The sequence below is a fragment of the Dermacentor albipictus genome, chromosome 2 (assembly GCF_038994185.2).
Source record: "Dermacentor albipictus isolate Rhodes 1998 colony chromosome 2, USDA_Dalb.pri_finalv2, whole genome shotgun sequence".
Classification (NCBI taxonomy): domain Eukaryota; kingdom Metazoa; phylum Arthropoda; class Arachnida; order Ixodida; family Ixodidae; genus Dermacentor; species Dermacentor albipictus.
This window is the reverse complement of record NC_091822.1, coordinates 36,651,030-36,678,369: the sequence shown is the minus strand read 5'-3', so window position 1 is coordinate 36,678,369 and position 27,340 is coordinate 36,651,030. Positions and strand designations below refer to the sequence as shown.

Here is a 27,340-nt window from a genome sequence, read left to right as displayed (position 1 = left end):
TGTATTCTTGATAGTGTCCGGGAAAATCCGAGGTGTCCAGCGGTCGGATCGTCATGTAGGGCATGCAATACTTCTGGACGAAGTCCTGACGGGACAACAAGAAGGTGATTGGCGCGGACTGGCGAGAAGTTCTTCTTCACGAGTAGACTGTCTTGAAGCGTGAAGGAAGATAATCCGCGCTTAAATGCCCTGGGGACAACGTCGGTGTGCCCTTCCAAATAATCGACGAGGCCTTTAAGTTCCGGGTCCGCTCGTTGTTGTTCGGCGAAGTCTTCCGCGCTTATTATTCCAAGGAAGGCGCCGTCATCCTCGTCATCTTGCGGCGGCGGGTCAATGGGGGCGCGGGATAGGCAATCGGCGTCTGAGTGTTTTCGTCCGGACTTGTATGTTACGGTGATGTCGTATTCTTGTAGTCTGAGGCTCCACCGTGCCAGCCGTCCTGAGGGATCCTTTAAATTCGCTAGCCAACACAAGGCGTGATGGTCGCTGACGACTTTGAATGGCCTGCCATAGAGGTAAGGGCGAAATTTCGCTGTAGCCCAAACGATGGCGAGGCATTCCTTTTCGGTTGTAGAATAATTGCCTTCCGCTTTTGACAACGACCGGCTAGCGTAAGCTATCACGTGTTCATGTCCATCTTTTCTCTGGACCAGGACGGTGCCGAGGCCTAGGCTACTGGCGTCAGTGTGGATTTCGGTATCGGCGTGTTCGTCGAAGTGCGCAAGTACGGGCGGCGACTGCATGCGTCGTTTGAGTTCTTGAAATGCCTCGGCCTGCGGCGTTTCCCACTTGAACTCGACGTCGCATTTAGTTAGCTGCGTGAGCGGCTCAGCGATGCGTGAAAAGTCCTTGACAAAGCGCCTATAGTAGGCACACATGCCAAGGAATCTGCGCACTGCCTTCTTGTCGATTGGCTGCGGGAACTTTGCGATGGCAGCTGTCTTCTGCGGGTCGGGGCGTACTCCAGATTTGCTGATGACATGGCCTAGGAATAGAAGCTCATCGTAAGCGAAGTGACACTTTTCCGGCTTCAGGGTGAGCCCTGATGACTTGATGGCCTCTAATACTGTCGCAAGCCGCTTAAGGTGATCGTCGAAATTTCCGGCGAAGACGACGACGTCATCCAAGTAAACAAGACAGGTCTGCCACTTCAATCCTGCTAAAACCGTGTCCATCACGCGCTGGAACGTTGCAGGCGCCGAGCACAGTCCAAACGGCATAACCTTGAATTCATAGAGGCCGTCTGGCGTGATGAAGGCGGTCTTTTCGCGATCCCTTTCGTCGACTTCTATTTGCCAGTAGCCAGACTTGAGGTCCATCGATGAGAAGTATTTAGCATTGCAGAGCCGATCTAATGCGTCGTCTATCCGTGGGAGGGGGTATACGTCTTTCTTCGTGATTTTGTTCAGTCGACGATAATCGACGCAGAAACGTAGGGTTCCGTCCTTTTTCTTCACTAAAACAACTGGAGACGCCCACGGGCTTTTCGACGGCTGGATGATGTCGTCGCGCAGCATTTCGTCGACTTGTTGTCTTATAGCTTCGCGTTCTCGCGTCGAAACTCGGTAAGGGCTCTGGCGTAGTGGTCGAGCGCTCTCTTCGGTGATTATGCGATGCTTTGCGACTGGTGTTTGACGAATCCTTGATGACGTCGAAAAGCAGTCTTTGTATCGTCGAAGCAGTATTCTGAGCTGTTGCTGCTTAATCACGGGGAGACTTGGATTTATGTTGAAGTCTGGCTCGGGAACTACGGTCGTCGGGGTAGATGCAACAGAATCCGAGAGGACGAAGGCATCGCTGGTTTCCTGTATTTCCTCGATGAATGCGATTGTCGTGCCCTTGTTGATGTGCTTGAACTCCTGGCTGAAGTTTGTCAGCAACACTCTCGTGTTTCCTCCGTGCAGTCGAGCGATCCCTCTTGCGATGCAAATTTCACGGTCGAGTAGTAGACGTTGGTCGCCTTCGATGACGCCTTCTACGTCAGCGGGTGTTTCGGTGCCGACCGAAATAACGATGCTGGAGCGAGGCGGGATGCTCACTTGATCTTCGAGCACACTCAAGGCGTGGTGGCTACAAGGGCGCTCCGATGGTATCGCTTGATCTTCCGACAGCGTTATTGACTGCGACTTCAGGTCGATGATGGCGCCGTGTTGGTTCAGGAAGTCCATGCCGAGAATGACGTCTCGTGAACACTGTTGCAGGATAACGAAGGTGGCAGGGTAAGTCCGGTCATGAATGGTAATTCTTGCCGTGCAGATTCCAGTCGGCGTAATGAGGTGCCCTCCAGCGGTCCGAATTTGGGGGCCCTCCCATGCAGTCTTAACCTTCTTCAACTGGGCGGCGATGCGTCCACTCATTACGGAGTAATCGGCCCCTGTGTCGACTAAGGCAGTGACTGCGTGGCCGTCGAGAAGCACGTCAAGGTCGGTGGTTCTTTGTCTGGCGTTGCAGTTAGGTCGTGGCGTCGGATCACGGCTGCGTCGTGTTGAACTGAAGCTGGAACGTCGCTTCGTCAAGTCGTCTTGCGTCGGTGTAGTCTTGGCTTCCTGACTTCGTCGGGACGGCGGCGTGTCGTCATTAGGTCGTCGAGACGGTTTCTTCGTCGTCTTCGTCGGCGGCGGAGGATCTTCGTCAATTCGACGAACAGCAACCGCACCTCCATCGGTTGCTGCTTTTAGTTTTCCGGATATGGGCTCGCAGAGCGGCCCCGGGCTGGGCCGGTGTATGGTCGGTGCTGCGGCGACAGGTAGCGGCCTGGTGACGGCGAACGGGACGGTCGTCGAGGGCTCCACTGAGTAGCGGCGAGGTAATCGGCGATGTCACGAGGGCGTTCACCTTCCCTCGGGCGCTGTGCGTTCACGGCGAAGCCTCGCAATCCCAGGTCGCGGTATGGGCATCGGCGGTACACGTGCCCGGCTTCGCCGCAGTGGTAGCAGAGCGGGCGGTGGTCGGGGGCGCGCCAAATGTCCGTCTTCCTCGCGTAGGTGCGCTGGGCGACGGGTGGGCGTGCTGGCGGCGGCGGCGGTGGACGACGGAATTGCGGCGTTACAGGGACCTGGCGTTGTCGCGGAGGGGGAGCTTGACGGCGTCCGATGGCGGCGTAAGTCATCGCTTCTGGCTGGGGCTGCGGTAATTGTGGTTGCACCTCAGGAACTCCTAGCGATCGCTGCACCTCTTCTTTCACGACGTCGGCGATCGAGGCCACTTGAGGCTGCGACGATGGCAAGACCTTGCTCAGTTCTTCGCGCACGATGGCCCTGATGGTCTCGCATAAATCGTCCGTGGCCAGTGATTGAATTCCGGAGTAGCTTGTTGGCTTGGTGCGTCGGTCAAATTGCCGGTTCCGCAATTCCAGTGTCTTCTCGATGCTCGTCGCCTCACGAAGAAACTCGTCGACGGTCTTCGGTGGACTTCTTACCATACCGGCGAAAAGTTCCTCCTTTACGCCACGCATCAGTAGACGTACTTTCTTCTCCTCGGACATTTCTGGGTCGGCGTAGCGGAACAGACGGCTCATTTCCTCAGTGAAAAATGCGATCGTCTCATTCGGCAGCTGCGCTCTTGTCTCCAGTAGAGCTTGGGCTCGTTCTTTTCGCACGACGCTTTGAAATGTTTTCAGGAAGCCGCTTCGGCAGAGGTCCCACGTCGTCAAGGTGGCTTCTCGATTCTCGAACCACGTCTTGGCGGCGTCCTCCAATGCGAAATAGACATGTCGTAGCTTGTCGTCGCTTGCCCAGTTGTTAAACGTAGCGACCCTCTCATACGTTTCCAGCCAGGTTTCCGGGTCCTCAAATGTGGAACCGCGGAACGTCGGTGGTTCCCTGGGCTGCTGCAGGACGATGGGGGACGCTGGGGCTGCCATTGCGGTTGCCTTGGCCACAATCTTCTTGGTCTTCTCAGGTAGAAGTCCGTGCTCCGGGGGCAGCTGTTGAAGACGGCGGCTTGCTCGGTGGTCCGGGATTACGTTGGTGTTCTGTTCGCGGTCTGGGCTGGGATCACGGCTTGTCGGGGGCGTCCTGAACATGGACGAAAAGCACCTCCACCAGATGTCACGTGGTAGTGACGGTGAAGAAAGAAGCAATAACACAGTAGCAATACTGTGAACGAGAAAACTAACTTTTATTGGGCGAACCTGTGCCCACAAAAACAGGCTACACTTATAGCACAACGATAGCGGCGAACACGGTCGGCGATCGTCGGAAAAACTGATCAGCGGGTCAAGCGCGTCGGCTTTTATAGATCAGTCGTCGAATGTTCCAGATTGCCTGATGGAAGACCTTTGTGGAAGACCCGCGTGTCTTCCACAAAGTTCTACACCATTCATGTCACGCGATGAAATCTGATAACACAAGGTTCGGCGACAACAGACACGCGGATAGAAGCATCGATAACTTTCCAGAAACTTCGGATACATGCAAGCGCGTACCGCGCTGCGCGATAAGATTTGTTAGGCGGTGAAACCTGGTCGCCCGATAAATATAAATACACGTGTCAATATCGTCCGCATAAATTCTAAAGTGAAGGTTTCCTACAGGCCCCAAGAGAGTTGGCAGCTTGCTTAATGCTAGCGAAAATAGTATGGGTGAAAGAATCAACCCTTGGGGTACACCTCTTGTCAGGTACCTTTTTTCGGACTCTTCTTCGTTTACCTTCACGGTAACCTTGCGGTTTGTAAGAAACCATTTTACGTAGTTGTGAAGCTTTTGACCTGATTGCGTGGTTTGCAGTCCTTCGAGTACCGCTTGGTGAGTAACGTTATCAAATGCTCCTTTGATATCCAACCCCACTACGGCTCTGAGTTGGCTGCTGCTCTGTGCTCGGTATATTTCTTGTATGGCTAGCATCGCATCCTGTGTGCACATGTTCTTTCGAAAACCAATGACTCGAGGATCGACAGAAGTACAATATTGCTGCTGCCATAGGAGTCGTGTAAGGGTCACTCCTTCCATAATCTTTCCAGGGCATGATGCTAAAAAATGGGCCGCAGGTGGCCAATGGCGCTTGGGGTCTTATGGGCTTTAGTATTGGGATCACAGTAGCCATTTTCCAGATCTCCGGTATGTCACCGCTTTCCCAAGCTTGGTTTATGATAGCCATGAGCTGTTCCAGTTGTGTGTCTGGCATATTGCGCAGCATCTTGTTTGTGATACAATCCGGTCCTGGTGCCGTGTATCTTTTGCTTGCATTGATGGCTGCTTTAAGCTCCCCATTTGTAAATGGCTGGTCTGCAGGTACCTCGCCGCAATCTTGTGTGGACGGTAGATGTCGCTGATCTTTCTGTAAGGTGGCCGAAGGGAAGAAATGGTTGGCTATTTGTTCGACGAGATCGTGCGCTCCGATTTCCTCCCTCAGTTGGATTACCTCCAGGTGGTTCTTCCTCCTGGGTTGCCCAAGAAGCACCCGAAAAGCGGACAGGCTCGGCTTGTGTGCATGTTGTTTCCAGCTCGCTCGCATATCTGCATCCACTTGTCAGTTGCGAGTTTGTCGGCGTATTCTTGCGCCTCCTTATTGATGCTATCTACACGGGCTTTTAAGCGCTTGTTCAGCTTGTTCTTTCGCCATTTTCTGAGTAGGTTGTGCCTATTGTGCCATAGATTAAGTAGGTGTCTGTCTATTTGCGGGTAGTCTTCAGTTCTTTGTACAGTCTTGGTTGTGCCCTTGTGCACGGTGCGTGGCGTTTTCGCCCATTCTTCCGGGTTATCAGAACGCGCTCCTTGGAGAAAACTCCTGAAAGCATCCCAGTCTCTGATATTTATGGCTGTAGTGCAATTTCTTTTTATCGTGCATTGCTTCTGTGGTATGGGAATGATTATTTCTATGATGCTGTGATCACTACCCAACGTTTCTACGGTGTTTTTCCACTCCACTTCCTTAGCTGCCCGGCTAAGGAAGTGGGAGTTTCTATGTCATTCAGAAGCGATAGGTGGGCATCACTTGCGTTTCGTATGAGCTGCCTTCCATTTGGTGTACTATGATTGTAGCCCCACGCCTCATGGTGGCTGTTAAAGTCGCCTACCCATAGCAAGTCCTTCTTGCCATGCTCTTTGAGGAAGCACGTCCATGCTTTGCGATAAGCCCCTCCTTTAGGAGTACGGTAGGTGTTAATAATGGCTAAGTTGTATCGTTTGAAGAAGCGGCATTCAGCCAATACGCTTTCCTCTTCCCCGTTGTTCATAGGACTGAGGTCCTGGTGTAAGGCCGTATGTTGGTTCGCCACCAGTGTCACCGTCATTGTAGGATAACTAATCCGATCATCATCGGTCCGCCTTCGGGACCGGTGTGTAATACTTGGATTGTTGTAGGCCGTGTAAACCGGTAGGGAGATCGGTGCATTGGTCTCCTGAAGAGATATTACGTCCGGCTTATGCGCAGTGTGTGTGATGTATTTGAGAGTTCCTTTTACGGCGTATTCCTCTACAATTCCATTGTCATATGGTAACAGCCGTTTCGTGTCGTGAGTTACGTTAGCTGTCATTAATCTGCATAACTGCTAAAATGGTCTTGTTTATAGGGGTGCGCTTCCTCCCTTGCGGGGAGTCGTTTTCTAAATGTTCGTTGTAAAGTTTCCACGCTTTGCGTTAGCGCGGCAAGTTGTGTAATAGCAACGAGTTGTTTTTGCATTTCCGCTACTATTCTGTCGCGTTCTGCATCTCCTTTTCTCTAATCTACTTGTTCTTTTCAAATTTCTGCTATCTATTTGACAATGTAGGCAAGCATGCTGTCATTGGTTGTTTCGTTGGTTAAGTTTCGTTGTGTATCTGTATGCAGCTTTCCTGATCATGATTATTGTTGTGCATGCGACTGAGTGGGGTTATAAGGAGGGTTAGTTTTGCTTTTGTCGTCAGTACGACTCTGAGGAGTGGGAGCTGGCGGACTTACCCCTGCCCGTGGCCTCCATGCTCCTTTGACTTCTGAACCGCCTTGTTGAGGTTTCTTGTTTGCCTTGTTCTTGGCATTGTTCGTTGGTGGTGTAGTGCCCTTGTGTGGTTGTCGCCTACTGAGGTCAGGTAGGCTGCCGTAGTTTTCGAAGCGCCTCAGCATGTTCTGAGGTGTTGGTTCTCTTAGGCAGTCGAAGTGATTCTGTCTTCAGCGTTGGGTAGTTGGTGTCGTTTTTAGGTGGTGGCTTATTACGGTATGCTTTCGGGTGTCGATTGCTCGTGTTTTCTTCCCTTGGCATGTGTTACTTGCGTTTTTCGGCCGCCAATCTGGCCATGTGGTCTGCTTGTTGTTTCTCTGGACGATCGGGATCTCTTGCTCTATGAGGCCCGCCGCATTTCGCACACTTCATTTCGCACTCGTGCAGTGTTCTGTCCGGTCTTTGGTCCGGTGGCAATTGAAACCCGCATTGTTCACACCGCATGAAACTCCGCGCATGGGGGCAGACGTCAGCTCGATGCCCAAAGCATTTAGTACACTGGACCGCCTTAGGACAGAATCTCCCACGTAGGGCTCTCTTGGGTAGCTCTGGTCCGTTGACAGTGATGAGTATAGGTGTTGATCGGCCCAGTCTTCTCGCTGCTAGAAGTTCCCGATCTTCAAGTGTTATGACTGATGTCAGTTCGTCGTCCGGGACGTCAAGTGGGATGCCTTTAGCTACACCCCTTGCGTTGTCCGGCTCATGCGCCACGTATGCTGTTATTTCGTGTTGTTCCCCTCTGAACTGCAATGTCTTCAGTGCGGCGAGCTTCTCCGTCGCAGATTCCCGCCGGCTTTCCGCAACTACAAGGTTCTGCAGCTGTCTAACTTGGGTAGTGACGTCCCGAGATTCGGTTGTCGTAAGTCCAGCTGCTGCCGTGATGGCAGCGCTCACATGGTAGGGCATGGCTTCTGTTAAGTTGATTTTAGTCCCCAGCCGCAGAATGACGATCTTTCGCTTGGCCTGGCATATCACGGTTGGAATAGTAATGAATTCTTCCTCACCGTTTTGATCCTGCGGTTCCATGGCTGCCTCTTCGTCCATGACGCTTCAGGCGTCGACGTGCCCAGCCACCGGCGAGGCTCCGGCGTTTAGGGTTAGCGACTCATTTCACGCGTAGTCTTCGGAAGAGCAGCCGTAGAGCTTCGAAAAACCATTCAACTCACCCCAAATTGCGTCCTGAGGTGCGGGTCCACTACGCGTTGCTTGGTCTTGAAAATGGCACCAATGCTGTTGATATGTCTGGTGTTTCAGGTGATTTCAACGAAGCCGTTCCGTAGCGTGTCTTGTCGCCTCGAGCCGGCGTCCGTGTCTTCTCCAGTCCTTCGAGTTATGAACTTACATTCGCGGGCATGCCAACGCGTTGAGACGCTCGGTCGACGCCTCCTAGATAGCGAAATGCCAGTGCACTTTGATCTATGACGACATGCTACGTTGCCACACTGCCGTTGAATATAATAGGGACGCTCTCGTGTAAGGGCCAAAGAATAAAGTCTTCCTTACCTCAGTAAGGAAGCCTTCATTGGCGTGATGCCACCTCTGAAAGCTTCCTTACTGAGGGGCTCTCGGTGAAGTCTTCCTTGTCAATTCCGCAGCGTAAGGTAGCTCTTAAGCTACTTTCATGCGTCCTTGCGCCACTCATGTCCGTGAACGAGCGCTCAACCTCAACGCTTAGCCACGTGACGTTTGCTTGCGCATGACCAGCCGTGGTTGCTCAGTGGCTATGGTGTTGGGCTGCTGAGCACGAGGTCGCGGGATCGAATCCCGGCCACGGCGGCCGCATTTCGATGGGGGCGAAATGCGAAAACACCCGTGTGCTTAGATTTAGGTGCACGTTAAAGAACCCCAGGTGGTCAAAATTTCCGGAATCCTCCACTCCGGCGTGCCTCATAATCAGAAAGTGGTTTTGGCACGTAAAACCCCAAATATTATTATTATTGCTTGCGCATGCGCGCTGTCGCCCACCTGTGGATAAGCGCGAGCATGGGTGCGTCTTGCCAGGCATGTTCATTTCAGTCAGGCGTGCGGCATGAAAGCGTTGCTAGGCGTTGTTAGGCGTAGCATGACGCGGGCAAGCCACCGTTGCTGCAGCACATCAAGTTTTGCACTGTAATGTGGTACCGTTTTTACATTTAGTAAACAAAACTCGAAGAAAGCGTCCACGCACCACTCTAATAACTCTTTAACTTAAATATTGTGTGACGATGCAACATTTTTTACTGAATAATCGTGTTCGCGTAAAGCCTTTAAGAGACGATCTCGCACGCAGGCATGCGGCAACCAGTCCTTACGTGAGGACGGGAGAAGGGAGCTTTCAGAGCACGCTTGCTTCCTCCATCGGTCCTTCGCTGTGGGGAGCCCTGACGTAAGGTTAGGAAGCGCTCGAATGAAAGGAACGTTTCATTGTTTGGGCCTATGCCACGGTGATTTAACCTTGACGGCTTTCGTCACGCCGGTCTTGGCAATAGAAATTTCGGTCCAAGTAGCATGACGTCATCAAGCAGAGTGCACAGGCCTGCTATCTAGGAGGCGTTGACTTCGCGTGTTTTAATTTGGCCTTACCGAGGAGCCGTTAGAAATCAGGCGATATCTCGCGTGGAGAAGGAACGGGTGGATAATAGAAGCTTGTGATGCCCTCTCCGCTCACGCAACACCTGGCGCGCTATGAATTCAGCACATCTTTGATTTCGCTCGGTCTGTTCCGTCAAGGCGCGCTCGTGACGTGACGTCGCAGCTAATAGGAGTTTAGATGCCGTTTTTCGCTTAGCGAGGCCACAAACGCCGGCTTTAGCGCTCAATGGGTCGTTTGATGCTACCGCATCGAAACACCACCTTTGCAGGCCATGCACAGCAGCGCCACACATGAAAAATACGTGCAACAATGTTTTCCAGAACGGCTATTTTTTTTATCTAGCGGGTCTATAGATTCAGTACTTACACCGCTTTCACCATCACGATTGATAGCATGTGCGTCAATAAATTTCGCGCACCTCTTAATCTCTATGTCCGGCCACAGCCACACAGTCACCAAACAAAGGAAGGCAGCCGTATTTGTGACAGGGAACAAACAGATAGCAGTCACGGTAATTCTCCACACTTAAGAGGAAGCTTTAGCTCGGGCCCAACTCTGACGCGGCCTATTCAAATACATGTAAAACGAAAAAACGTTTTTGTGAGATAACCCCTGGATCGATTTTGATGAAATTTGTTGCATTTGAAAGAGAAAGTTAAATTCTAGTGACTGTTGGAAGTGGAATTTCGATTTAGGGCTTGAATTTTCTTGAAACAATTTTGAAATATTTGACCGTTTGAAAAAAATAGAAGCACGAAGTTTACAAATTCATAGATCTGCATAAAGAGTTGATATCGTGGTTCCGTAAACGGAATCCATTAGGTCATTCAAAGCGGACAAATTCAATATGTCATTTTACATGTTACATGAATTTGTTACGTTGGTTACAATGGTTTTGCAAAAGTTGTATTTCCCTATGATTAAATTTTTTTTATATTCATGTATAACATATCAATTTTGTCCGCTTTGGATGTACTACTAGATGCAATTCACAGAATTGTATTATCATTTTTAGTGGTTCAGTTAGAGAGTTGTAAACATGATAGTTTCGTTTTTTGAAAATTTTCAATTTTTCGCCAATTTTTAATAAAAAATTGACGACCTACCTCAAAACTTCGAAACGAACAGTCACTAGATTTTAAGCTTTTCTTTTAAATGCAACAAACCTCGTCAAATTTGGTGCAGTGGTTGCCGAGAAAAACGAATTCTCCTTTTACATGTATTTAGATAGGAGCACTCGAGCTAAAGCTTCCTCTTAAGGGATGCTCTCTCATTCGATCATTAAAACATCGTTGTGTTTGTCATATGCACTTACCGCAGGAACGCGACAACTCTGCACCACTTCGTCTTTCTCACCACTGCGTACAGCAACCGCAGATTTTCGGCACGGGTCTGTGAACTGACATACCTCTCCTAACTATTTCTGGAGCTGAAAAAGCAGCCCTTGTATTCGCACACCTAAGCAACTCTTTAAGACAGTGTGCCGCCCTGTGAAGGTTTGGTACAACCACTAAGTTTCTTTTGTTTTGCGCCTGTTGATTTATTGTGCCCGAGTGCTATATTCTACACGACGTATTTTCAGCAAGCCCTCTGCTACAGAAACTTTCTAGCGCTTCGTAATCCCTGCTTCAGATAACCGTTTCGACTGACTCTTCAGGCTTGGGGAAATCTTGTGATGGCACAAATTTTCTTATGCATTTCCGAGGCATATGTTATCACTGCTCTGTTTAACAGCCTTCCACACTCTTGTTTAACAACCTACCACATGTTTAACAACATGTGGTTGCAAGCGCTTATATATACAACACGTGTGTTGGTCCTAGAACTCAAGCTGTATGTCTCAACACCACAGTGTTATTTCGGTGGGCAAACCAACCGTCAGTGTTAGTGGAATAAGGGCTGTAGTAAACATTCAAAAGTGAAATAAAAGAAGTTTATTCGCTGTAGCCATCTGCGTGCACATTAAAAATGACTGAATAGTTGTCAAAATATGTGCACAATTTAGAAACGTGAAAGAAATCTAGGCATCTGACAAGCTTCTGTTGTGACGTTAAAATGACGCTTCTGTTACGGCGCTGAAAATATGCTTTCGAAGTTTCAATATGAACAAACCGAACATACACGATTGCAATTTAAGCCACACACTTATCTGTCGCACGGACGAGACCGTGAGTTGAAATTCATGCCTTTCGTTTCTTCATATTCTATTTAAACGACCGATAAGATACGGGCACAATTTGTCTCCCAGTATTGCTAATACTGTGAAGAAGAAGACGATGTGCTTCTGGTCTCTGGCTGCGCACGAGATGAGGGCTGCATTTTGTTGGAATCCCCTGCAATTGCTCACGGATCCGTGACATCAGTAAACTGCTTGAAAATAGTTTTCCTATTAATAATTTATTCTATGCTTTATGCCTTAGGAATGCTATTTTGTGACGGTTTCGCTCTATGAGTTCGTTTCTGCTCTGGCATTGACTGCAACAGGAACTAGGCGGTAAAAAGTGTAATATGATGAATAACTTTGTTAGGCAATACTTATTACATTCACAATGATAGACCTCTTTTCTGTGTAAGCGTTATGTGCAAAGAAAGTCGCTCAGACCGCAAAACGATGCAGGAGTGCCCGCTACCTTACCTCGGTTCTGCAGCCGTTTCAACAACTCGGCGTCTTCAACCGTTATGCTTGCGGCTGGTACGCGATTTCTTTTGTCGGTGAACTGCGTGAACCCTGTGTGCGGAGACGCTATAGACAGTGGCGTCACCGAGCGTACTAGGACGGCGACGGCACCAGCTTTCGCCGCTTCGGCTGGACCTTGCATCCTGTACTTCGCAGACGCACTGTAGGAAACGAACTTCTGGTTGAAGACAAGAATCTTGCCCACTGCCTGTAAAGTGAAAGAATGCGTTATTCGCACGCCCATGACGTATCCTTGTGCTATGATCCCGCTGGCATATGAATTAGGAGGTTCGTGATGAAACACGGATGACTGCGTACGCGACGAACCTGCAACATCGAGCCAACGTTCCACTTCACTTAATGCACAGTCTGGATTGCTGTGTGTAGCGCAGAAAATGGAACTTTTTCATGAAACATCACATAGGCAATTCTTAGTTGCTTGCAAGATAGTAGTGATCGTCAACGTTTACAAGCAAACTTTCGTTTCCGTGTTCCCAAAGCCGCCTTTGCTTCAAAATAACATATTCCTTTCATAGCACGCAAGTCATAATGCCATTTGAATACTATTTGATAAACTTGTAGAACAAATGTAACTCAGCAGCCTCATATGGTATCGGAATGCAGATAGCGTTTTATTTGCACACTCATTTAATTTAGGTGCTCATATTGTTACACACGAGGTGTTTTAATGCAGAACCAGATGAATCTGGTTGATAGGCCCGGTTGTTGAAGAGCGGTCTCGCGGCAGCTTGGCTCACGTCCTTGTCACGAACCTTGTCACCAGGGGTAGCACCACCTGATCCAGAGTCCTCCCGGCGCACCTTCTTGATGGGACGCACCTTGCGCTCGGGTTGCTTTCCTGCGTCGGTCCCACCTCTGGACACCTTCTTGACGCCGCTGGCTGCTTTGGTTGAAGGGTCGGCCGTGCCTGAGACTCCCTGGCTGGCTGTTGTGGACGGATTGCCAGCCTCGTCCTTGGCTGGTGCTCGCTTCTGCAGCTTTGGCGTTGGCCGTGGCTTTGCCGTGGCGGTAGGCAGCTCTACCTTGCGTTTTTTTGTTCTTTTCTCTAGTCTCTTTGAAGCCTCCGAGTAGTCCTCAAACTCGGGGAAAGCCTCAAAAGGGAACAGGGGGTCCTTTGGTGGTTTGGTGGCCTGAAGTATGCGCCAAATGTGGCCAGTCTCATCGAGCGACACCTCCAGCAGTTGCCCCTCGGTGAGTAGGGCCTCCAGGCGTGCCTTTGCTCCTGTGCTCAATTCCAGTACAGGGCTCTCGACCTGCCGTGGCACCAGCGGAGACTTGCGTGCATGCTTGCGTGGTGATGGGTTGCACACAGCATTGTTGCACACAGCACACGTCGCCGAAACCAAGCCCATCCTGAGACAGAGACACCTCCTGTTCTGCAGCAACAGTCGGAGCAGCATCCTCTGGGACACTAGTGGCCTCTATGTCAGAGCCACTGCCATTTTTATCCTGGGTTCGGAGGCCCCCAAAGGCTGACTGTGCCACAGTCTGCAGGTGTGGCTGCAATTCTGGCTTGCTAGCTGCTCGAAGCAGCTCTGCACTGATGATCTTCTCGGTCTTCTCGCGTGCTGCTTGCTCCACCATCTTCTGGGAGAGGACCGACAGCTTAGCCAGGGCTGCCGCCAGCTCATCGGTGGCCAGTGCCTGCCGGGCACGGTCCTGCCGCGACATGGCTCACTCGGTAAAACACTGCAGTGCCTCTCCTTCAGGCAGCCGCACGGGCAGCTTTTGCAGGGACACCAAAAGCGACAGTATGGTCTCGAGCTGAGGCCGCCGCGACCGCAGGCACGCAGGGCACAGGAACTTGCTCTCTTTGGCCGGGACAGCAGAAGCCACGGACGCCCCTGGAGAGGTGGAGCCACCACCACCGGGGCTGCTGCCTCCCGCAGAGTTGGCAGCCTTGCCCGCACCTCTCGGCTTGGGTGTCGGCACACAACTGGCGTGGAACCAGTCCTTGCAGAGCTCGCACTGAAGCTTGTGGCCTCCGAATAAATTGTGGCAGGTGCAGTAGCGCGCCTGGCCTGTGTCCTCGAGGCGCTTCCGCAAATTGTGTGCACGCAGTTGCTTCATGCTCTCCAGTTCCTGTGCACCGGAATCTTTGAAAGCAGCCACAATGCTGGCCGCATCCTTGGCCTCTTCCACTTTAATCTCTGGTGGCTCTTCCTTCTCTGGCAATGGTGGTCCATCACGCATACGTTTCTTTTTGCCGCGTGCAGTGACCTGATAGATGCCAATGTCTCGGCGAGGTGACAACACCTCAAGCAGGGAGTAGGCAGAGTTCTTCTTGAGGAAGGTGCGTGCCGTGCGCTCCTTCCAGGCCTTTGCTGCAGCCACCTGAGACTCCAACTGGGGCAGCTGCTCTAGGCGCACCGGGATTGGCCGGCCTTTCTGCAACAGGTTCTCCAGGCTCTCTAGGTAAGGGTATTTGGACTCTGAGCCCTGAAGGGCTTCAGCACGGGCACCCCACTCGTTCGCCCATGATGAAAGAAGGAAGGGAACGACGTGAGCCAATCTGCCGCGAGACCGCTCTTCAACAACCGCGCCTATCAACCAGATTCATCTGGTTCTGCATTAAAACACCTCGTGTGTAACATTTGGTGGAGCTGTGCGGGGTAACTCCCACGACCTACAACGGAGCCACCAGCACAGGAGCTACGCCGAAGCCGTCGCCTCGCCGGACTTTCTCCGTCGCGCTCAGTCATGCCCACAGAGCAAAATACCCTCACCAGCAGTGCCTCGGCGAGCCCAGTCCCTATCCAGCACTACCGAGAGCCACGCACGTTCTCGGCGAAAGCAGAGGAAGATGTGGATGAGTGGCTAACCCATTACGAAAGGGTAAGCCAATACAATAACTGGAACGCTGCCAGTCAGCTTAGGAACGTTGTTTTCTTCTTGGCCGGCACGGCGTTGGTATGGCACGACAACCATGCGGACATGCTAACTACTTGGACACGCTTCGTTGAGGAAATCAAAAAGTGTTTCGGTGACTCGGACGCAAAGAGGCAACGTGCGGAACTCACATTAGCCCAGAGAACTCAGGTACCCGGCGAGACTTGCACTACCTACATCGAAGAAATTTTGAAGCTGTTCCGCACTGTCAACCCTCAAATGACGGAGGAAGATAAAGTGGGGCACGTGGTAAAAGGAATAGCGGAAGACGTGTACAACTTCCTCATTGGTAAAGAGAACTTGCACACTGTATCAAAACTGATACGGCACTGCCGTACGTTCGAGGCGCTGAAGACTCGCCGAATTACACCAAAGTTTGGACGGCTGGCCAATGTAACGACTGTAGCAAGTGTTGACACGAGTCCTCCGCTCCCAGACCTTTCGTCCGCCATCCGCCATATAGTCCGCGAGGAGCTCCAGCGACATGACGAACAGGCACGTTATGCGGCGCCACGTTGCAGCTGCTCCGTTTTCCGAGACACTCTTTGGGAACCCCCTTCGGCTACTTGGAACCACTCGGTGAACGTCGCGGATCTTACCGGCTCCAGAGACGAACCGCATTACATTACGACCGAACCACCACGCAATGATTAGCCCCCTCAATGTTTTGATCCACGCCCACGCAACTTTCGTCCACGAAGACTCGCCGCTACCTATGACTTTCAAGGGGAAGAGCCTCGTAGCCCTCAACCGATGTCTTCGGCAGATTACTTCAATCCGCATTCTGAAGTTCGCCCTTCGCCAGTGTGTTACTGCTGCGGCATGCCTGGCCATATAGCTAGATACTGTAGCCGACGCCGAGCATCAAACTACGGATCGTCAGCGCCGACTATGCGGTCTAGCGGTCGTAAACTGCGCACTCAGTGGCCAGAAGCCTCCACTTCAGGAAGCCACTTTCGAGAGGACCGATGCACCGCCCAGGAGACCTACATTGAAGCAGAAAGAACCCGGAACCGCTACCGCTCCCCTGCCTCCGACCGTACTCTGACGCCACCACCAGCCTTCCGAGCCTCCCAATCAGCATCCCCTCGGCCGCGATTCACGTCACCATCGCCTCGGCGCCGTTTCGTGTCGCCCCCGCCGGGAATCTAGCCAGCGCGGCCGATGGAGGTGAGGTCGCTGGAAAATGTGTGCTGCCGACTCAACTGCCTCCAACTATTTTCATGTTAAAGAATAAGGTTCAGGTACTGATTGATGGGGTCTCCACAATGGCTTTAGTCGACACGGGAGCAACTGTCTCGGTCATGAGTGTGGGGTTTAAAGGCCTTCTGGGGCGCAAGGTTATGTATCGTTGGGACCAGTGCACAAGTTTCCGTGGAGTCAGTGGTGAAGCATTATACCCGGTTGGTGTGTGTAACGTGGATGTGTCTTAGACTGCGGCCGTAGAAGTATTTAGAGTACCCAACTCTGTCAAGCAGTTAAGAAGTTTCTTGTCCTTGTGCTCCTATTTTCGCCGATTCATTCCCCGGTTTGCTGACATGGCTCATCCCCTTACACGCCTTCTCCAAAAAGGCGTTCCCTTTGAGTGGACTGCAGATTGTGACTCATCGTTTCGCCAGCTCAAGTTCCTGTTGACATCCCAACAAATTCTTCGCCACTTTGATCCTTCATCACCAACTGAGATTCACACCGATGCCAGCGGCGTAGGCATCGGTGCTGTGCTAGTTCAGCGTGTTGGCGACAGAGAGCACGTGATCTCTTACGCTAGCCGGTGCTTGAGCCGCTCCGAGCGCAACTACACAGTCACCGAACAAGAGTGTCTGGCGGTCATCTTCGCCATGCAATGGTTTCGTTCGTATCTCTATGGGCACCCCTTCACTGTCATAACAGATCATCATTCGCTATGCTGGCTTGTGAATTTGCGGGATCCCTCAGGACGACTAGCGCGCTGGGCCCTCCGTCTACAGGAATACGATTTCGTTATTTGCTACAAAAGTGACCGGCGGCATGCTGACGCTCGGATGCCATCTCTCGGATGCCACTTGAAACAACTGAATGTGATGCGGACAATTTTGATGAGTACATCGCTTTTGTGTCCCTGGAATTTCCGGATATGGGTACCGTCATATCCGAGCAGCACAAGGACGAGAGCTTACAACCGCTCTTCGCGGCAGCACAGGAGTCACCTGCGGGCAGTCGCTTTCGCCTACGGGATGGTGGCGCGCTCTATAAGAAGAGCTACTCGACCGCCGGTGCACGCTACCTTTTAGTTGTCCCCAAGAACCTTCGCCACCAAGTATTACACGCCACGCACGATCACCCAACTTCCGGTCATCTTGGTTCCACGCGGACACTCTACCGGGCTCAAGAACGTTTTTACTGGCCTAGGATGCGGAAAGATATCGAACGGTACGTCGCCAGCTGCTCTACATGCCAGCGCTACAAGCGTCCACCACAAGCGCCACATGGCCTGCTTCAAACAGTTCCCCCTTCTAGCGTCCCCTTTGAGCAAGTTGGTATAGATCTTCTGGGCCCTTTCCCGCGATCCTCCAAGGGTAATCGTTGGGTTATCGTTTGCGTAGATTACCTTACCCGCTATTGTGAGACCGCCGCATTGCCATCGGCCACAGCTACAGAAGTTTCTATCTTCTTGCTGCCTAACATTATACTCCGACATGGACCTCCTCGCATAGTAATCAGCGATCCTGGGCGACAGTTTACCGCGGACGTGGTTGAAGAAACCCTTCGTCTGTGTTCATGCAGCTTCCGCCATTCTACGCCCTACCATACACAAACTAATGGTCTGGTCGAGCGCACGAACAGAACGCTTGCCAACATGCTGTCCATGTACGTCGATTCAGCACAGAAGAATTGGGACAGTATCTTGCCTTTCATTACCTATGCCTTCAATACCGCGAGACACGAGACCACTGGTTACGCACCATTTTTCCTTCTGTATGCTCGTCCGCCGCGCTACACCCTCGACACAATATTTCCCTACTTCGCTCATGACAACGAATCAATTCATGAGCTCCTATGTCGAGCAGAAGAAGCGCGACGCCTCGCTAGGCTACGCACCATAGCATCGCAGGACCGGTCCAAGATACGCTATGACGGGCGTCATCGCCACGTTTACTTCGATCCTGGTGACCTTGTGTGGCTCTGGACGCCGTTGCGGAAGCGTGGCTTGCGCCAAAAGTTTCTCGCCCACTACGTCGGCCCTTACGTTATTTTGGAGCGCCTCAGCGATGTAAACTACCGCATTGCGCGTCTCACGATCAGTGGACGACGCTCGGCCAAGGCTGAAGTGACACACGTCGCGCGTCTGAGGCGTTACAACCCACGAGATGACTGACTCGCCCGGCGGGTTTCGCCTGCCAGCGGGGAAATGTCACAAGCTGTCATGAACCACGCCTGCCGCGCAAACAACCAGGTGAAAGAAGGAAGAGAACGACATGAGCCAAGCTGCCATGCGACCGCTCTTCAACAACCGCGCCTATCAACCAGATTCATCTGGTTCTGCATTAAAACACCTCGTGTATAACAATATATACAGAGTGTGCTCAAGGGCGTATCTAATATGCTGCAACTGTATCCCATCCCAACCCGTGCATTCTTCCGCAAGCGCAGGCTTTCTACCATTTTCCCTACTACTTCATGCTCACTTTTTTAGAGTGAAGCTGTTAGGCGACCAGAACGACTCGAAAACGCTTTGATGACAGTGTAAGGAAAGAAGTTGTCCATTCGCCAAGCTTATATTTATATGATAATGGACAGCATGTTCAGGATCATGTCGGGTAATTGGACACTTATCAAAAATGGCTAAGCACGCGTTTATCACCTCTTCAAAAGTGTCACATGAAGCACTTGCAATGTTTTACTGCAGCTCTTTTGGAACCGAAAGTGGAGGCAACTATAGTTGAAGAGAATGTAGGACATGCTACGGGCGATGTATAAGGAAAGCTTGAAGTTTGTAAGTTACACAGGTGGCTTCGAAAATATTGGCATAGCATACATTCTAGACGATTGACGACGCTACAGTGATTAACAACTTCTCCTGCGACGTGTATGTCTCTAGTGATAATATGTTATGATTATTACTAAAAGCGGCGCTCACCAATTGGTGCATAAGCCGTGGTATACACCCACTGGTTGAGTCACCGACTTTGTTCATCCGAGAGGGATTGCCATTCGCGAAAGCGTGTTGCTCTACCTTTTGAAGAACGAAACGATTCACCTCATCTAGGTGCCTTGCCGGAAGCACCACAGCGGCTGCCACACACACATGCATGTATCTTTGAAGCATTGCGTCACAAGATCTGGCACAGAAATAGTTCAAAGCGTAGGAGCACGTAGAAAAATAACGGGACTTTACTGCCGTTTCGGCCATGGTCCAGCCTTCATCAAGATTGCAATTGCAAGCAGACGTTTACGATTTACGTTTTACCTTATATTTTAATTTTACATTTTACGATCTAAGCACGCAATTTATACATTTTTTCTACGTAAAAGAAAAAAAAAGAAGCACGAATACAAACTGTGCGAACTTGTGCGAACACACCCCAAAACGCACACACGGATATTGAACTTTTCATTGTATAATAAAACGCTTCTTTCTGTTCCTCTATCACGCAGTCACACACAAGCAGTGGAATATAACCAATGACATAACGGTTAAATGATAAATAATTGCTGGGCAGTGCGTCAAGTGTCCTAACAATTCTAACTGCAATACTATTTCTAGAATATTCGTTCGCTCCCTATTAGCACGCATCACAAGAGAGCCCTAGTTGATTTGACCTGTCTCCTTGGTGAACTAAACAAAGTATGTTGCTCATGTATCTTTTAAATGAAAAGCAGGTTGCCAGTCACCTTCGACGTAAGTTCAAACTGTGTACGTTGATTACAACATTTCTAGAACATTGCGTGTACCAGCGTACTTTACTAACGGCGTAGGAAGTAGGCCCAATGTCCTCAAAGAAGTCAACGTTCGCCAAAGTTGATATTTCAAGAGAATAGGGGTAATCTCATGGAAAATTGGTGGGCAAAATTTAAAGAGCTTTACTTATATGGGCCTTGCAAATAAGCTCAATAGCCGAAACGTGGAAAGCGCTTTACGGTTTTTATCCGTAAACTTTCCCTGTTTGCTGAAGCAAATGTAAGTCATACCACGTTCACATGTGGAAGATATGCGGGGTTTTATAGTTGTAACGTGTTGAAAAAATTTTATTCTCCTTTGCCTAATTAGTAGCTTTGAAAATTACCACTCAAGCAACGTTTTCTTCCTATATACTGCGTTCCGCAAGGCACGTAGTAAATAAACAGCACGTGGTTCACATTTAGTGAGAGTGAGGTGAATGCTACGAGTAGGCAACGCTCAGAGCCCGTGGGTCAGTTGCGGCCTTTGCAGTAATGTAGGCACGCAAGCACCACGGCGCATTGTAAACAGCAGGCTTTAAGATCAGCGATAAATTTGGGCCGCGGTATTGAGAGTAGTATAACAGCCTACGAAGCAAAACTTAGTAAAATCAGCAAAAACATAATACAGTTTTTTCGTATGTTAAGTTAGTGCGAGTGTGCTGGAATTTATTACAGCTTTTGTAAAAATAAAACCACCTGTGCGTCCTTGAAAGCCTGATACGGTGCTTATTCTCAATGTTTCCCAATGTGTCCAGAGAACCCTATGCCGCACCATGTTTATAATTGGTGGGAATTGGGTATATGGTGTAATTAATATGTGATAAATGCTTAACGTTTCCCCATAACTATTCAATTCGTAGATTATTGTGAAATGCCTTTCTCCACATCTTATTGCGTTTCATGAGGTTCCTCCGGTGTCCTTCGTGAATTAAACGTCGTGAATTAAACGAACTACATTGATTATGCTTTGATAAAAGATAGACAGCTTACTTTGTTATCTAAGTAAACATCTAATTACGCGGGTTAATCAGGTCATTTGCAGAAAATTACTTATACTAGCACTCCAGATCATTGTGGATGCTTTATAAGTGTTGTAGATTTTAGCTACCAGTACTGGCAGAACCAACAAAGAAGCCTAGACAAATTGGGTGAAATTGGTAGGAACATTATGACTGATGGATGCATGAAGTTAGATGTATGTGGTTGGACAATGACATCTGCTGAAAAATTCTTTAAAGTGAGCCTGAAGCTTTTTTATACCTTGTTTTCTTTCTTTGGTTTTGTGTTCGTGTGTGTACTAAGTGGGATGATGAAATTTAGAAATGTGCAGGTGCAAGTTGGTGTCAGCTAGTGCAAGACAGAGATAATTGCAAAATGCACGGACAGACCTTTGTCCTACAGTGGATATACATAGGCTTATGATGCTGATGATGATCATAAATGATGATGACTATGAAATAATGAACGAATGAAGGCTGTAACTTCATATATATTGGCCTAGTGTAATTGTACAGTGTGCCGTATACCGGACAGTATTTATGCTGTACTTCGATATGTGTTAACCTTCTCTATTGGCCTCGAACTGTAATGCCCACTAGATGACAGGTACGTAATAAATAAATAAATGAAATAAATAGATAAATAAATTTGAAATAAATAAATGCGCTATCTGAAACATTTCATGCAGCTGCTCAAGAAACGGCGTCGCTGGAAATTGGGTCATTATTTTGCAACGTCGCACGAGCCTGTTGTCTTTTTGGTATATCATTACTTGAATTCTGTAAGCCAAAGAAAGGCTGCCAAGCTCAGTCGTGTACTGCATAATTCAGGCTACAGTTAAAGATCCAGCTAGCGAAACCCGACATTACGTTCCCGATCTAACGGAGAAATTTCAGTTAACCAGCAAGTACCCATCAGGTTTGATTTAGTCATCGACCCAAATTAACGAAACTAGCTTACATTCAACCTCAATTAGCGAAGCTTTTTCAGAAATAAGTACGTAAAAAAACTGATTTCTTTCTACTTTAGACGCAGACGAGCTTTTGTTCGAGTGTGCGCTCTAATCCTATCGCGCTAAAACATCCAGGCACCTTAGCCACAGTCCTAGTTCTACTTTGACGACGCTGCACGCCGCGCCCATGCACGGAACAACGGACTCAGCAGTCGCTATCGTTCTTAAGTACCCGATGGCACTCGGGCGGCGGTAGTTGGGCCGTCCTTACGGTCTTTTAAAGCGAAAGCTTTACTACCAGCGAACCATGTCGGCTCGTCGCGCCGTATGCCATATGCCGTGGCTGACGAACGACCTTGAGCCGCGGTTGCCTAGCAACGACGCAGCCGCGCTCCAAAATATGGCGCCGCCGTCGACGCCGCCACTGTCGGCGCTCGCTCCACCAGATGTGGTCCGCTGGGGTAGAGGGGGAGGAGGTGTCGCCTCGTGTATGTATATATATATATATATATATATATATATATATATATATATATATATATATATATATATATGCATATATATATATATATATATATATATATATATATATATATATATATATATATATATATATATATATATATGCGTGTGCGTGTGTGCTTCACCTCAGTGGTTGGTATGGAGAGCGCGAAAGATACACAACGACAGAAGAAAGCGCGGAAGAGACAACGCGCTCAAGAGACGGCCTTGAGTTCTCCAGAGCGTCGGTATGAGACGCTGCGTAGACGACGGGCCGAGGAAAGGGAGGAAGAACGTGCAAGTCTCTAAACCACAAGCGTAGCCATGCAAGTCTTGCGTTCGCAATTCCACTAGTGTTAACCAGAGCTAAACCACATGCAATTTTTACACTCGTAGGAGTGGGTTAGCAGCGAATACAATGCCGTGTTACCTGTTGGGTGTCACTACATTTCGAGTTTAGGTTTCGAAGGAGCAAACGATCTCTTACTCGATTTTCCGAACTTCCCGATTAAAAGAAAGAATTCGAGCGTAGTCAACACTGCGATAAACAGACTTGCAACTTTATTCTGGGAAGCTCTCTAATGCGTTGTTGCGACAGTTGAAATGTAGCTCCTCACTTCTCTACTCACACAATCGTTGTTTCCTTGGATATATGCAGTTTCAGAAAAGGTTAGCCAGGTTCTTTATATTATACAAAAGGCCATAATAATATTTTATGCGGCAGGTTGCATACCGCACTACTGTTTCCGAATATTGAGTTGAAGACTCCATAGCTGATTAAGGTGCAGTTAGAAAGAACTGGTACATTTACGCAAGCAACGCAGAAGTGTTAAGTTTTTGCTGCAGTGTTGTACTGAACCGCCTTCAAAAAGAAATATTATTGCGATAGCGATTATATGGACACTCAAGGCACATTTCTGCTGTGAGGTTGCGTATAAAGTCAAAAGTCGATAAAACCGTGGCCGCGCTTCCTATGCTGTATGCGCGAGTGAATGCGTGCACTCTAAGTACTGTTTACACCCTTTGGCGTGCCCCTTCCGCCACACAACGATAATCGCCATCTGCCTTGATGCGTTTCCTTTCTTCAAAACACCACACCCGCTACTTTCTTGTCAGGAATGCTGTCATGCTGATAACACGCATGCCGTTCGTTACTGGAAAGTACCAGGCTCGCAGCGTTAAAGAAAGGAAACGCATCAAGGCAGATGGCGATTATCGTTGTGTGGCAGAAGGGGCAATCCAAAGGGTGTAAACTCTTCTTAGAGTGTATGAAGATGAGCCAGTGAACGCGGTTCAATCTCGCGTGCGCGAACGAGGAACGCGGGATGGAAGCAGGAGGCACCGGGATCAGGCTAGGGAGGGGGCGTTCTTCTCCGGCGGCTGCTGGGGTGCCTCGATGCCCTCATCGTTCGTCACTCCGTACCATAGAGTTTCATATTAGTATACCTAGAGGCAAATCTGGCGCTGCGATCGTTCAACCATCATGGGAATGACGGGAAGTACAGGCTTCGGATTGGCATTATATTGACTGGCGACCTAGTCTACAAGTATTTTTTTTAGAGTTTTGGTTTCACTCCAAGCGCGATTGCTATAACCTGCAGTGGGACAGTGCAACGCAAAGCTCTCTGCCTTTGTTATGTTGCTAGGAGTGGCGATTGCGCGCTGGGCCAGCGACTGGGACGATGCTTGTGTCGCTGTGTGGCGTCGAAGCCGTGACGACAAAGCGGTGGCATCGTAAACGTTGAAAGAACATGTTTTAAGCGTTTGGACCTTGGTTTGTTAAGTGTGTTAGGTTGGCACTGTAGCGTTACGTGCTTTATGAAACTTCAGAATAAGACAAAGGAGGCACTACTGATACAAGACATATACAGTTGTACTTATAGTGGCTTGAGAATCAAATTTTATTGAGGGCTTCATTATGTGCTCGTTTATGTGCTCATTGAAATGCGTGTTTTAGGACTTTGAGAACACAAACTTACTTGTGGTAGGAAAGATAGCTGCTTCCTAGCTGTAGTCTAGTGTCGCACAATGGGTACCAGCAAAGCCACGCTGTAACGCTTCGGAAGCGGTACGCCAATATAAAATATGATGAAGCATACTCGTAGGAGGCCACTAGCGTCCTAGCTAGCACTGCAGCAGATGTGCTTAAAAGTACTTGAAGACGTTCAGCAATCGTGACAGCCGACGCAACCTTTCGAAAGAGCGAGGGAGTTCGCAAGTGCCTGTCGTCTGCGAGAAACGTCTCGCATTTGCAGCGAGCAGGCGTCGTAGCAGACGACACTTGTAGCATTCCGCTCAAGGGCGCAACGCTTTGTCACAATACAACATTTTTATTTCCAGAAATACTTGATGAGTACATTTATATAAGCACATGCACGGTTGTATTGCTGTTGCAAAAATGAATAAATAATTATTCTTTGGCGTTAAATTTGAAACAGAATCGCACAAGTATGCATACCCTGGTGTGTCCTGGTGACAAACCATAGTAAACCATGCTTCCATCTCAAAGTCATACAAAGTTTATGTAGCATGTTGTACATTATATAACATACTACAGAAATAGAATTAGATTTTACGCGATAATATTTGAGTATAGGTTTTTTTACTGCGCCAGAAGCAAACGCCACTAGTCTAAAGATCGAAGTCAATCCGAAGCCTGTACTTCCCATCATTCCCATGTAGGTTGAGGCAACGCTCATGAGAACCCCCGTAGACACTAGCGCCACATTTCCCTCTAGGGTACTTATTTAGAAACTCTATGCTCCGTACCACGACCTACTGAACTACAGACCTGCACAGATCTCCCTCCTCCAGCACGCCTGGTCTAGTTCGCCCCTTTTGCCGCTAGGGAAAGAACGTACGAGCAGAGTGGCGCTAGTCATAACCTGTTCGCTGTCGTCTGCTTCTGCGATCTGTTCAGCGCTTGTCTTGCCATTTCGGCAGGCACAAAGCGCTTGTTTTGGCGGTAAATGAATAAATTCACAAATATACAAAAGAAGACATATTTGCGAATGCTTTGCGTTTGAATAATGAAACTAGAAGACGATGAGCGGTGCAAGAAATGTAAACAACGAGCATAGGTGGCCGCTGCAATGCTAGATCAACGGCATAAATTTCCCTTTCCTAGCCTCCTTAAGAGACTGGAAAAATTGTCTTAAGAAGATTCATAGGATAATCTAGCTTTCTTTAGTTGATTACAGACAGCCTAATGTCGTAGATGACATTAGGATTTACTACTGTGTGCCGTATTGAAAGGAAGATGATCTGGTAAAAGTATAGTAAAAGTATTCACTAGTAAGTCCTCCAACCGATATGTGCAATAGTCTGATCGATTCTGTTTCAAGGGAAGGTGAGCATATCTTGTTTTTAATATCGTTGGATGTCTAGCTCAGTAGAAAGCTTGCAAAAAATTAAGCGATCCCAGTGCTTTAAAACGTGCTGCAGTGCAGACCTAAAAATCGTGTCACGGAACTCTTTTAAAACTGTAAAGCTAGCTTTTCCGCGTAGTACGGCGGCAGCATAACGGTGGTGCTGAAGATACGTACGCAGTGAAGCTGTGTGCGTAATTCACTTTTTGAACTCGTGACGCATTCACGGACAACTTTCAAGAGTTAAAATGAGTGGTAATCGTTCTGTCGTCGAACATTACGGTGGCTTCAAGTTTCTAAAGAGCGCAGACGCGAATTTTACAACGTGTACAATGAAACTGTTGGGTACGTTGCGAACTCTATACACAATGCGATTTATAATAATCTCCTTGGAAAAGGCAGTGGGAGCGGCTATTTAACGCTGTTTTAGAGAGCAGCGGACTACACGCTCCGACATTTTTTAGGTTCGGGGAGTCAACTTTTGGAGCCAAGTGACCGACCAAAGCCTTGTGACATCTCTGTCACTGTGTTAGCAAAAATCGTCAACTAGAGAAGCAGTTCGTCGCAACACAACAGCTTCCGTACTACTTACAACGCCGCACAACCGCCCACCGCGTAGCAGACGAACAGGTTATAAAAGCGCCACCTACGGCAGTCGGTTGAACGAAAGTGGGCGCAAGCTGCTCCCATAGAAGCCGCATATCTGTGCAGGTCTGGAGTTCCAGTAGGTCGTGCTCCGTACCGAGTGGCTACAAATGCGGCGTCTACTACGGAGTTGGCACGGGAATTGTGGACGCTGCAGTAGATGCCTTTGGCGGACGCCGTAGGGATGCGTTGCCGGTGCTCGTGGGTCTTGAAAGCGGTCTGCGACGCGGCCAAAGTGCGCGCCCGCGCGGCCCTGGTCTTCGAAGCGATCTGCGATATTTCCAGAGTGCGCGTAGTGGCGGTAGCAATGTATGCGCCGTGCTTTCGACGTTTCGTACGCGTTGAGGTGACAGATGCACGATGGTGAATTCGCTTGCTGCTGCCGCGATCTCTCAGTGCAGCATTTTGACCGCAAGTTCCCGCGTTCATCGAGCGAAATGTCTTCATGTTTACCTGTATGCGTGCGACACCATGCTCTTTAATTTAGTTAAACCCGGTTGGCAAGCTAATTGGTTTCAATCCATGATGGAATACGTAAGCGCGACTGAAGATGGACGTAGAAAGAAGCAGACACAAGAAGACAGCGCTTTCCTTGTGTGTGTTTCTCCCTATGCGTCCTCCTTCAGTCACGCTTACATATTCTGTCATTGCTAATCTAGTTAGCAAGCGAATCTTTTCAAGTTTACACGACCACTACTACCGCTATCCTTACTTCGTATAGCTATTAACTAATTTGCTATTGCAATCAGTGGATCACCTTCTGTGCGAAACTGCAATTTTTTAGGGAGAGTGCCACAGTTGATTTACAGTTAACAAATTCGTTCTACCTTCATCGCTCTTTAACCCATTAAGGACCAGCGTGACCATATGGTCACGTTAG

General features: G+C 49.2%; 1 protein-coding gene across 2 annotated transcripts in view; it reads right to left on the bottom strand.

Annotated features, from left to right (window-relative positions):
- LOC139055910 (carboxypeptidase Q-like) overlaps positions 1-27,340 on the bottom strand; it is a 67,771-nt gene that overhangs the window by 20,403 nt on the left and 20,028 nt on the right. For both annotated transcript variants that reach the window (XM_070533547.1, XM_070533548.1), the window contains exon 4: positions 12,124-12,373. In XM_070533547.1, coding sequence (XP_070389648.1) covers positions 12,124-12,373 — 250 coding nt within the window. The remainder of the gene's footprint in view (positions 1-12,123; positions 12,374-27,340) is intronic.